The 12,780-nt window shown below is 42.3% G+C and overlaps 2 protein-coding genes across 2 annotated transcripts in view; one reads left to right on the top strand and one right to left on the bottom strand.

The window, feature by feature from the left end:
• The window catches only part of MELLADRAFT_106248 (uncharacterized protein), a gene marked incomplete at both ends in the record, with an annotated part of 1,591 nt that extends 254 nt beyond the window's left edge, over positions 1 to 1,337 (bottom strand). The window contains 6 exons of the mRNA XM_007409676.1: positions 124 to 396; positions 461 to 598; positions 685 to 746; positions 818 to 922; positions 1,128 to 1,239; positions 1,327 to 1,337. Of these exons, the coding sequence (XP_007409738.1) occupies positions 124 to 396; positions 461 to 598; positions 685 to 746; positions 818 to 922; positions 1,128 to 1,239; positions 1,327 to 1,337 (701 nt within the window). The remainder of the gene's footprint in view (positions 1 to 123; positions 397 to 460; positions 599 to 684; positions 747 to 817; positions 923 to 1,127; positions 1,240 to 1,326) is intronic.
• A 7,085-nt stretch (positions 1,338 to 8,422) lies between these two features.
• On the top strand, positions 8,423 to 9,117 carry MELLADRAFT_106247 (uncharacterized protein; the record flags this gene model as incomplete). Its single annotated transcript, XM_007409889.1, has 3 exons — positions 8,423 to 8,476; positions 8,617 to 8,865; positions 8,932 to 9,117. 3 exons carry the CDS (start codon positions 8,423 to 8,425, stop codon positions 9,115 to 9,117), a joined length of 489 nt encoding a protein of 162 aa, XP_007409951.1.
• Between the last annotated feature and the right edge of the window lie 3,663 nt (positions 9,118 to 12,780).

Raw genomic sequence — 12,780 nt, 5'->3', positions numbered from 1 at the left:
GGGAGATCCACTTGTTCACGATCTTCGACTATTGTTATAAGTGTCAGGCTTACACTGTTGAGGTAAAAAACGATACGATGAGCAAAATGGTTTGCTAACATCATGAAAAGAAAGACTACTAACGTTTCACCACCTTCAATGAATGCCTTGAATTTCCTGGGCTTGAATCCAGAGGTTGGGTTACTGAGTTTGAATGGCCAAAGGAAGTTGTTAACTTGTTTAAAGTTAGGACCAACGGTGATGATCTCATGAACGATATCTTCAATGGAGATGATTCCGTATTTGCCCAAGTGTTCTTCAATGAGAGCATTGTCGGACAAAGGAATACGTTGCTTGTGGATCTTTCCGTAACCACGCTTGTAGATCAACTCCCGAACAGTCTTGAGGTTAGGTTCTCTGTTCAAAAAGCCTGCGAGTCAGAATTATGAAACTGGAAGACATCTCGGAAATCAAGACAAACCCGTAAGTAACATATGGCTCAATGAGTTGAAGCATCTGTGTGGTAGCACGGGTGACTTTAAGGAAGACACCATTGTTGATTTGCAACAATCGAAGAAGTTGAAGAGTCTTTCGTGGCTTAGGAGCAAGCTTGTTAATACTGCGAACGATCGAATGGGAGTAACGGCGAACTTCGGTCAGCTCTTGAATGATGGAAAGGTGGCCTAGACAGGGCTAAGGACGCACCCCCTCAGCCTGACAACGAAGTAGACCTTAGGCTCCGCTGGTACGTAAAAGTCACCAGCAGCCTAAATAAACAGAAGACAGAAGCTATTAGCAAAGACTTGGGACAAGTAGGCATCAGAAGGAAATCCCTTACCTTGGCAACACGGCGAAGTCGGATTTGTTCACGCTCAGCACGTCGGTACTCGTTGACATACTGTTCAGCACGTTTGAAGACAACTTGGCGTTGAGCCTTTCGAGCCTATTGAGATGTAAACAAGACTGTCAGCGGGATCGAGAGAGAAATCAAGGATGTTCACGTTGGCTCAGACCCGAAAGATGGTTAATTATACAAATAGTTTTAAGCATTGCGTTTCTGAGGCGCTTAGCCAGAGTTGTTTTGTCCATCATTGCCAGTGAAGAATCATAATGATACTAAAAAAAATGTGATCTTGAAGATGACTAACCTTGCGAGCCTCGATAGACTTGGCGATCTTCTCTTCTCGGGTCTTTTCATTGACCTTTCGCTTTTTGAGAAGAGTTTCAGGGACAAGCACGTCCTGTGCGACTGGAACTGAGCTGAGATAGAGAAATCAATCGTCTTCGTTAGAGATCAGAGTCGATTTTGAAGATTGTTAATCTTGGGATGAGGGAATAAACACAAACGTCGAAGCCATCGGATCTTGAGGTGGTTGTCGGGTGTCGAGGGTGAGGTGCAAAGCTGTGCTGGCTGTGAAGTTTTGATAAATCCGAGCGACGCCACATTCGATGGTCTCATCATCCGATACTTAGGTCTAGCAACACTACTGGTTAGGTCTTTTACTCGCAGTCCGCAGCTGCATCGTCCATTTTGGATAGCGACAGTCCTCGGGCTGTGACCCAGCCATGGCCCTGACTTGCCGAGTCCGCCCATGAATTTTTTGGGCTAGGTTTAGGCCGAGCCCGGTGCCTTAAGTTCAGCTTGACGATAATGAGAATAGCCCCGTTTCAGGGCTACTCAGGGCCAGGGCCGTCAACCAAATAATTGTGGAGGCATTGCTGGAGGCTTGTTGAGGCAATTCTCAGGAAAAATTGACGTCATCAAGCCTCATCAAGCATCCGTCCTGAGCTCTTGAACAGGCTTAAAAACGGCTGGGACAAGCCGGGGCCTGCCCGGTGCTTCCCGGCAGCAACCTCAAGGGTGTCGTGGCCGGGTCCGGGTCATACCCCTAGACAGACTAGATGTGGGAAATTCAAATGCATCATCACCTCAGAATGGGGAGCATTGGACTTTTGTATGTCTTGTGATGATTATCACGTGATAATTATCATGTTAATTATCACACAATAATTATCATGTGATAAAACATAATAACATATAGACATCACATGGTACATGCATAGCTGTGTATCCTGTCATTATCTTGTCATACTTGTTGGGCCTTGCTGTGCACGGGGCTTGTAGATCACTCTTGCCTTCAGCTCATGACCTCCCCCAAACCATACCTTCACAAACTCCTCCGTCATCTCATCCACATGTTGTTAAGGACCGTGATGCTTGAGAGATGCAAGGAAGCTGTGAAGGGTGTCCTCTAGTAGATAATAGATTGCAACGTGAAGAGCAGTAAAAAGTCTGCTCAACAGAACTCCAAGTATGCAGAGATCTCAGTACAAGCATATAGTCTAAGTATAAGAATACGGCTCATAACACCACTCCCCCTTTTATGACTCGACCCCCTCTTGACAGGCCAGCATCTTTCCACGGGTTAGCATTAAAAACCCAGTGGGAAAAGCTTCACCCTCACGTCTTTCTCCGTACCCTGCGGTATTGTTGTTCTGCTTGAGGATATTTCTCATTAAATTCTTTTACCAAATCTTGTGCGTTGCTCATTGCAGCTTCTGGTTCCCATGAGTCATGACTTGGATCATACCCTTTCCAGCTAATTAGGTATTGTATTTTACCTTTGTTAAGTCTTTTGTCTAAGATTTCTGATATCTCGAATTCTTCATTATCTTGAATTATGACTGGTAGTGGCGGGTCTTGATGTTGATTTTCAATCTTGCTAACATCGAATTTCCTCAATAAATTGACGTGGAACACTGGGTGAATTAGTTCCATTGATTTCGGGAGATCTAATTTGTACGCATTAGTAGACACACGATTTAGTATTGAAAATGGTCCTAACCAGCGATGTGAAAACTTAGCAGTAGGCCTTGTTGTTGATATATTTTTGCTATTCAACCATACTTTCGTTCCAATGTCCCATTCCGGTGTTTTAGATACCTTCTTGTCATGTTGTTCAGTCATTGCGTCTTGAGCTAATTGCATCGCGTCTTTCAATTCTTTTTGAATGTCGTTGATTTGCCTCATTCGAGCTTCCACAGAGGGTAGACATTGGTCTCCTGAAGGGATGTCGGTGAAACTGACATTGTAACCGTAATTGGCCTTGAACGGCGACATACCTATTGAAACATGATCGTTATTATTGTAAGAGAATTCAGCCATAGGCAATAATGAACTCCAATCGTCTTGTTTGTATGATGTGAAGTGTCTTATGTATTGTTCAACTACTTTGTTTGTAATTTCCGACTGACCGTCTGTTTGAGGATGATATGCGGTTGAAGATTGCGTGATTATACCCAGTCTTTTATTGATATCTTTTGTAAGCTTTGAAATGAAAATGTTACCTCTGTCCGACGTGATTGTTTGAGGTGTTCCATGAATCCTCCACACGTTCTTGATCATACAATCAGCTAATTCGTCAGAACTCATTGTTTTTCTGCATGGTATAAAATGTGCCATTTTCGTTAATCGGTCTACCACAGTTAATATGCTGTCGTGTCCTTCAGATTCCGGTAAGTCTGTTATAAGATCATAGCATACATCTAGCCATGGGCCTCTTGGGATTGGTAGAGGTTTGAGGCTTCCGAATGGTTTTGACGTTCTTGATTTGACACGTTGACACGATTGGCAACCATCAACATACTGATTTGTAAATGCTTTCATTGACGGCCAGTGGTACCCACGTTTTAACAGTGCTAATGTTCTCATTCTGCCGGGATGTCCTGCCAGTCGACTGTCATGGCGAGAGCGTAAGATCTGGACTTTCAATTCAGAATCATTTGGCACGACCACCTTTCCTTTAAAGTACAATATGTCATCAATTACCCTGTAGTCCTTAGTTATCTTTGAGAATGATGGTTGTTCACATAATTTCATAAGTTCAATAATTTTTGAGTCATTCTTTGTTTTGCTTCTGATTTCACCCAAGATCTCCGTATCGTTTAAGATATTTTCGTTCATTTCAGCGTCAAGTATTTCGATATCATCTCCTTTTCCATCGTCCAAGAACCAGTTCTCTATGAAATCAAGCTCGTCAATGAATGCGTCGCGTGGTAAATTTTGGGGTTTGAGGAGTTGTCCAAATGACAGTTTCTCAGAGCTTGACGGCATAAGGTCTGGCCTTCTCGACAGAGCATCGGGTTTAGTTGACTGCTTGCCTGGTCGAAATCTGATTTCGAAGTCGAAGCTCCCTAATATTTCCGCCCAACGAGCTTGGCGTCTTGTTAATTCCTTGGTCGTCATCAGAGATTCAAGATTCTTATGGTCAGTGTAAACTATCACATTTAATCTATTAGGATTTCCCTCCAGATATTGCCTCCATTCCTTGAACGCTGAGATGACAGCCAGTAGTTCCTTGTCGAATATTTCATAATTTCGTTCAGCCTTGATAAGGGATCGTGAAAGGAATGCTACCGGATGTAGCTCACCGTCGTCTTGGGAAATTTGTGATAAAACAGCGCCTAAGGCATAGTCAGAGCAATCACACTCTAGAACAAAAGGCCTATAAGGGTCAGCGATTTTTAAAATAGGTGCTGTGGTGAATGCTTTTTTGAGGAGTTGAAAGGATTCTTCACGGTCTTTGGTCCATTCAAATTTAGTTTCTTTTTGAGATAGTTCGTGTAGCGGACGTGCTATTTTTGAAAATTGACTGATGAAACGGCGATAGAAATTGGCAAACCCAATGAATGTTTGAACCTCTGAGACGTTACGAGGGGTAGGCCAGTCCGTTACTGCTTTGACTTTGGTGTGATCCATCTTGATTTGATTTCGTGAAATCACTAATCCCAAGTAACTAATTTCCTTTTTCGAAAACTTGCACTTCTCAGGTTTAAGCCATACATTTTGCGCTTTCAGTATCTCTAAGACTTCTTTGACAATTTTCTGATGATCTTCACCTCTCTTCGTGTAAATTAAAATGTCGTCTTGATATGCAGCTACATTTCTTCCAATATGATTTTTTAAAATATCTTGGATGAAATACTGGAAAAACCCTGGTGCGCCTGTTGGACCAAAGGGCATAGTTAATGGTTCGAATTGTCCTTGTTTACAAATAAATGCAAGTTTTGCTTCGTCACCTTCCCTTACACGTAAGTTATTGTAACCATTTCTCATATCTAAGCTTGTGAATTCGTCAGAGTCAAGTAAACTATCTATAAGTTCCATAGTTAACGGTAGCGGATATTTATTCTTGATTGTTAAAGCATTGAGTCTTCTATAATCAAAACAAGGTCGCAGACTGCCATCCTTCTTTCCTGTAAACAATACAGGGGCTGCCCAAGGTGAAGTAGTCCTACGTATCGTGCCATTCTCAAGGCCTTTATTGAGCATTTCATCCAGTACTGCACTTTCCTTTGGTGACAACGGTATGACTCTTCCAGCTTGGGGAGTTGCTCCTGGTAAGAGATCAACGCGGAAATTGTAAGGGCGATGTGGTGGTAAAACATTTGATTTGTTTTTCTCAAACATGTTTAAGTAAGCGTGATAACAATCCGGAACTAGTTCAGCAGCTGATTTTTCGGGTATCTTCTTTGCTTCATCTGCGTTCAGTTTTGCCGAAATATTCCATGAAGCACTTGCTGCAGCAATTCGTGACTTTGTAGGGTGTTGCATTGTTAGTAATTTGGAATATAATGTTCTTGACGTCGCGAACTGGCCTATTCTTTTGGACGGCACTCTGCAGTTTCCCTGTAGGAGAGAGGAATGCTTGCTCATTGCTTCTTGGGAACAGTTAGGATTGACTTTAAAAGACTCACTCTGCGGGGGTATTAGCGAGTCATTTTTGATCTCTACCCCCTCGTCACTTTGCCTAGCGTGCCTATCAGGCTCCAATCCATGGTCCTTCAAGGGGTTTTCCGGCGTGGACGACGTTGTGCTTACAACGGCAGCGAGGTTGGATGGTTCGGAATTGGTGCTTTGGAATTCTAGGAGGTGTTTAAGCTTGCAAACTGTTGTAGGATCTTGTGATGGAACCGAGAAATACTCACATTGCGGGGGTATTAGCGAGTCATCACTGATCTTTACCCCCTCGTCACTTTGCCTAGCGTGCCTATCAGGCTCCAATCCATGGTCCTTCAAGGTGGTTTCCGGCGTGGACGACGTTGTACATGCAACGGCAATTTCAAGTGATTGATTTAAGATCTTGCTTTCAGTCCAACTGATTCGTGTATGATTTAGCTTGATCCATGGCATTCCTAAGATGAGGTCGTATTTGTCTCTGAGATTTGTGACAATGAATGTGGTTTGATGACTGTCTTTGTTAACACAGTAGTCACCTGTGTGCGTCACCTTAGATTCGTGTCCACTGAATCCAGTGACACTGTGAGAGTGCGGCAAGGGAGCTGTTTCAAGATTATGAAGTTTTACAAAATTCACACTTATTGCTTCATGTGTGGCACCGCTATCAATGAGAGCTCTAGCGGTGACAGTTGTGTCAGTTTTTGGGTCATAGAGAGGGATAATATCAATAATACGTGTATCTTTCATTTCAAGACTATCAATATCACCAACTTCTACTCCTAAAGAAAAAGTGCTCGAGGAAGGCACAACAATCAAACTCGAGCTTCTCCATTTTTTGACACATCAGACCTTGATTCTTCTTTCTCTACACTTTTGACTTCTGATAATTTACTATCTAATTCAGCTATTCTTGCTTTTAATCTGTTAACTTCATTGCTTCTATAACCCCCACCATTTCTTCTCTTTTTCTCAGGACAATCAGCAATTAGATGACCACGCCTTCCACATTCATAGCAAGCACCTGTTAAACCTCTGCGTCGATACTCGTCAGTAGATATGTTGAGACGATATGCTGAGCAATCCATTGCATCCGGATCGCTTGCAGAAGTTGCGGTAGTAGTAGTTAAGGGACTGTGATTGAGTGTTGTGTTCGGAAGTCGTTTATTGAGTTTGTTGTCTAATTTTATGGCAAACTTCGCCATAGACTCTACATCTTTGAACTCCTGACCGACCATGTAGAGCGATACCTCAGGCTTTAAACCTTGTTCAAATTGAGATAATAAGATATTAGGTGTCCATTTGACGATGAGGGATAGTTCAGAAAACTTTATCCAGTAGTCGGCGACAGCACGAGTTTGCTTCAAAGCTCTAATTTCTTGTTCAGCCTTGGCTACGCGTTCGGAGTCGAAGAAAGTGGCTCGAAACGATTCAACAAACTTAAGCCACGTGACGGGTTCGGCTACAGTGGGATCTAGGATTTGATCGGTGAGTGCCTGGCTCCACATGCTGGCTTTGCCCGTTAAGTATGATAAGGCGAATGCCACTTGGGCTTCTTCGTTGATGAACGACGCCGAATTCATCTTCATATATAGTCCTATTTGGTTCATAAAAACCTCGGCTTTGGATCCTTTAGATCCATCGAACTTGTCAGGTACAGCGATCTTAGGAGGTCGCACGACACCACTGCTTGCAGCAGGAGTCGGGATAGATTGAGCATGAGTAGCCTGATGTGGTGGCTGCATATTATTTGCATTCGCATGGCTTTGTTCCATTCTTAATAGCCTTTGCTCGAGTTCACGTCGACCATCTTCAGCTTGCTGACGAAGAGTTTCAGCTTCTTGTCGGCGAGTAGTTTCCTCAGTAAGACGAGTATTGAGATCATTGAGCTGTCTCATGATTGTGTCTAGAGTAATTTCCGACATAGAGGTATCGTCTTGTGTTTCGATAGAATCAAGGAATTCGTCAGAATCAAGGCCCTCGGAAGTCGGACTTTGTGGGGTTGTAAAGTTAGGCGTGGTGATAGAGTTGTAGGGTACGTGCTTCGGATAATCTTCTTTAACTTTTTAACTTTAAACTTTAAACTAATCTAATCTGATCTTGCATAAACTTTAATTTTCTTCTTGAATGCGGGGTTGTTCGATTGGTTATACTTTCGGAATCTTCTTAGCTTTACTTCGTTTTATTTGATCTTCTTCTTTTAGATTTTCTTTCTTTCTTGGATCTCTGATTTGTAGACGTTGCAATATGTTAAGGACCGTGATGCTTGAGAGATGCAAGGAAGCTGTGAAGGGTGTCCTCTAGTAGATAATAGATTGCAACGTGAAGAGCAGTAAAAAGTCTGCTCAACAGAACTCCAAGTATGCAGAGATCTCAGTACAAGCATATAGTCTAAGTATAAGAATACGGCTCATAACACATGTCATCCTTTTTTTTACATTTTTGGATAAAACACAAGCAAAAAATCATGCTGAGTAATTTTTCAAAAGTTTTTCCCACCAAAGCAACAGCAATGTCTACATCACCTCTGCCACACATTTTTTTTGAATTACTGCATTTCACCTCAAGCCATACAAAATGTCCGGCAACCCGTCCATTGGCAAGCCGTACATTGGTGCAATATACTGACAACTCCCCCAGTACACCTTATTACCAACACCATTTGCTGGAGCTAGTGTTGGCCTTGCATGTCCAGAGTGCCCAGGTATGGATGCATCACTAGTTTATACAAGCGCGGGTGAAGATACTATTAGGATTAAGGTGAGTACGCTTCTTCCCTTACCTAATCATACAAATCAGTACAAATACCTTGTACTGATTTGTGTCATTGTTATGGTCAAAATCAGTGCGCAAAATTGCCTTACTAGTGAACCTTCAAGCTCAATCAATTGAATCACAAGGTCACATTAATTAACGCCAGCGTCAAATACCCTATTCCGTTTGATGAATCTCAGCATGGACCCCCCGTCAACATTCACGGAGCCGCTTTGCAACCCCAAGTGATCCAAACAAAATCACAGGCCGGCACTTCAACACAACAAAAACAACCACCACCTGCTGTCAAGTGTGCTCAGCCAAGCCAAGGCCCAACTGCTGCCAGGCTTAAAAGTGCCAGTAATCTAGGTTGTACATCACATTATTGCAGATCAGTAAGTCAATCATTTGATTTGTTTGGAAGAATGGGTCAACCAAACCACTGACATACCTCCATGTAGTGTTTCATTGCTTTTGATGTTCCAGGCGGTTGCTACAAACATTGGCCAAAGGGACCAGACAATATCTGTCAGCCTCCTGCTCCAACAAACACTCCACAGCTACTTTGTTCCCAACCTGCCGCCATGTTACCAGAGCCAAAACAAACACGTGTAATACCTCCTGCTCAGTGCTCTCAAAGTGTCTGATGTGTTGGACACATTCTCCTGGAAGAGAGCCTCTCAGTTCTGCAACAAGCCAGACATGCACGCGCTGACACAGCCCGGAAGGCATTGAACCCTTTAATTGACAAAGGCAAGCTAGTGATGTCAACCAGAGAGGTTTTGCAGAGCAAAACCTCCAAGATTGACAAAGTAAGTAAGTACATAATTAAAATTAATACATGTAAATAAAAAGAAATATCACAACTCTATCACTCGAGTTTCAAGAGTGTAAAAAGAATAAACCAATACCTCGAGTTACCATTTCTAGAACCAAGGGTATAATTTAATTTACCCTTGGTAGAAGAAGAGTAAGCAACGAGAGAAATTTCAGCACTAACCTAGGCCAGGGTCTGAATAATGAAAGACCCTGACCAGGCTAAAGACAATGAGAAAGGGACCATATCGTTACCAAAACTACAAAACCCTGAACGAGACCAATACCAGAAGATAAGGGTTTTTACATGACATCATACAATGGTGACCAAAATTGGTATATAAAGAACTACAATTCTCACCAAATAATCGGATCATCCTTTATCACTTTTACCCATTTTTTAAAAAACCTTTTTACTTTTGAATTGATACTTGTTATTAGAAAATCCTTTTACCATCAAATTTCTATCACAAGCTTCATTCTGCTCAAAAGCAAAAATCCTTTTTTATCTTCTCCGTTTACTAAAACTTCCAACTCAGAAAGCGTTAGAGATCGTTTGGTGTGGCCCATTCGACTAAAGGCTTTCATCTGGAAACACCCCCTTTTTGATTCACCAAATCCACAAGCACTGAAGTGCCACCTGAAGAATAGATAGTTACCTTTAGCTATTTCTTTGGAAGACGTCCGAGAAGTTCAGCATCTCGTTCAGTACCTGGCAGCGGTAATCATCCCGCACCACAGACATCTGTAGTCAACAACTATAGATCAAATTCAACTTACTAAGAACCAAAAACCACGTCTCTGAGATAGATATCAACCAGAATCATTAGAAACCTACATTTAGTAAGTCCTATTCAGACTAGTTTACTACTCAAGTTATACTCAGTCTGACAAGTGAGCTTTCACTTTATCACCAAAATAAGTTTGCTACCTACTGCAAACTGAAGTGCTTGTCACCCTGACACCTTCATACCCTGCAGGAAACTAAAAATCTGGTCATTTCACATCTGTTTGAGTCATGGCCAGTTGCCATTTTGGACAAGTGTGAGTTGCTTGCCCACAAAATCAAAGAAGTTGCTGGGACCGCATGTGATGGAAATGTGCTTTTCTGGGATGAACTAGTCCAGAATTGGGTTGGTCCAATACATCAGATAGATATATTCCTCAATGTGACACCGAAGCTAAGGTGTAGTACATTGGTATTGAAACAAATCTAGCATGAAATTCCAATAATACATCCAAACAGCACGGCACTTGGTTATTTGTGTACCCAGCCATTGTTCAGGTCTCACTCAAAAGTTTCAGGAAGTGCTAGAAGGATTGGGACTGGGGAACCCCATTGTGCCAACCAATTTGACCAACAAAGGAACCAATTTGGATCCATCCACAGCAACCCAGCAATCAACCCAACCCATGAAATCAACCAATACCCTCACTCATACTCTTGAAGATTCCAATGAATGCCACAACAAGGATCAGCCACCTGTCACAGAGTCACGTCAGACCTCACCGGATCCGCCATCCAAGGTTCTTGAAGGCTCCACCTCAAATCCCATCTGTTTTGATTTGGACTTGGACTCAGACTGCAACCCAGATAGTCCAAACAAAAAAAAAGGTGCTCACATCTACACCTGATTTATTCAACCATATAGATCCAGCTCTACTTAATCAAGTCGGAGACCAGGTGGACCGGGCTTTATCTTCTCAAGTTGGCAAGCCAACACCAGTGTGTTGATATATTTCCTTCCATTCTCAATCTGTGAATGTGTTCCACTAAGTAAAACAAATCCTTTTTTCTTTGGTGTTTGCGGCACCAAAGAAATGTTCTCAATATTTTTAGGCCATTGCTATTTGCAGCCCACAAGAGAACCATGTAGGCGCTGCCAAAACAGCGCCTACATGGGTGTTTCCCACGAAAAAGCGCCTACATTTATGATGTAGGCGCTGAAAACCATCTAAAATGACGCCTACATGATAAACAACCCATGTAGGCGTCATTTGGTTACGCCTACATTCAAAATTTCAGAATGTAGGCGTAATTTTCAAGCACCTACATATCTAATTTGAAATGTAGGCGCTATTTTTGAGCGCCTACATTCAATTTTCAGCTCAAATAAGTGCCTACATGCAGTCTTGCATATGTAGGCGCTCCAAATCCAACACCTACAACTCCAGACTGGTCTGACGGCTAATGAAGAAGAAGTTTCAAGTTAAAATGAGAGTATTGGAAGATGGAAAAAGCAGTTTGGAGTTGAAATGAGTGTATCGGAAGATGGAAAAAGCAGCTTGGAGTTGAAATGAGTGTTTTGGAAGACGGAAAAAGCAGTTAAGCATATTGGAAGATGAATATGCTCTTTTCAACTCTGAAGTGAGTGTATCAGAAGACGTAAATAGCAGTTCAGAGTTGAGATAATCTACTTCTTTTTCCGCTTCTGATACACTCATTTTGACTCCAAACTGAGTTCAGAGTTGAAATAATTTACTACTTTTTCCGTCTTCTGATACACTCATTTTGACTCCGGAGTTACTTTTCCGTCTTCCCAACGCTGGGTAAGCTGCGCTTCAACGCGCTAACAGCCAGTTACTTGCAGTTGTAGCTGATATTGTTAAGGTCCCGCTCCGTCACCGCGTTAACGCACCTCTTTGAGGGCAAAAAGACAGGCCAAATCCCCGTAGCGCAGCTCCCAAAAGCTCCGCTACAGGCGTTAACAGCTGCGCTCGCGGTATTCCGGAGCTGCGCTGCGTCCACCGTTACAGCTACAGCTCCAGGGCCAAAACCGTAGCATGAAAAGAAACCAAAACAAAAGTAAATTAATTAAAAAACAAAAATAAACCTGATTTAATCAAATATAAGTGTATAACAAGTCTAGAGAAAGAAAGTTAAAGAATCTTTAAAGAGAGTCATGAAGATAAATAAAAAAATTGTAAAAGATGAAATTGAAAAGCAATAGAAAAATTTCTCAATTCATTGGAATTCCCATCATGTGGAAGACCTTCACCACGTCCTCGAAACCTATACCAAGCTCCACTCCTTCTCTCAACCATAATTTGCTCGACACAAGCATCTCTATGCTACGAGCGATTAAACTACCTCGACTAGCACAGCAGACGTCTGAGGCGCAAGAAAATATCCGTTCGGCAGCGCAGGAAGATCCAGTGGATGCCAGGTAGTCCTTGGCCATACGCGCAAGCACTCGATAAGATCTCTCATGGACCTATCCAACATATTAAGAGAACAATAAACATCTTCAGTTACATTCTCCAGGTCAAAATGAGTGAGATTGAGAGAAGCAACTCACTTTCCACCATTCTAGACTCGCATGGGGATCTTGTACATTGTAAGTATCAGCTTTCATCTTATCACTACCACGTATATAATTCTTTAATGCTAAATCTTCAGAAGCTTCAACCTCGGGTTCTTCTTCAGAGTCGCTGTTGAAGATATCTGGCTTTGGAGAGGAAGTTGCAGGATCCTTGGACGCTTTTGCTTGTTG

The sequence above is a fragment of the Melampsora larici-populina genome (assembly GCF_000204055.1).
Source record: "Melampsora larici-populina 98AG31 unplaced genomic scaffold MELLAscaffold_17, whole genome shotgun sequence".
NCBI lineage: Eukaryota > Fungi > Basidiomycota > Pucciniomycetes > Pucciniales > Melampsoraceae > Melampsora > Melampsora laricis-populina.
This window is presented reverse-complemented; position numbering and strand designations above follow the sequence as displayed.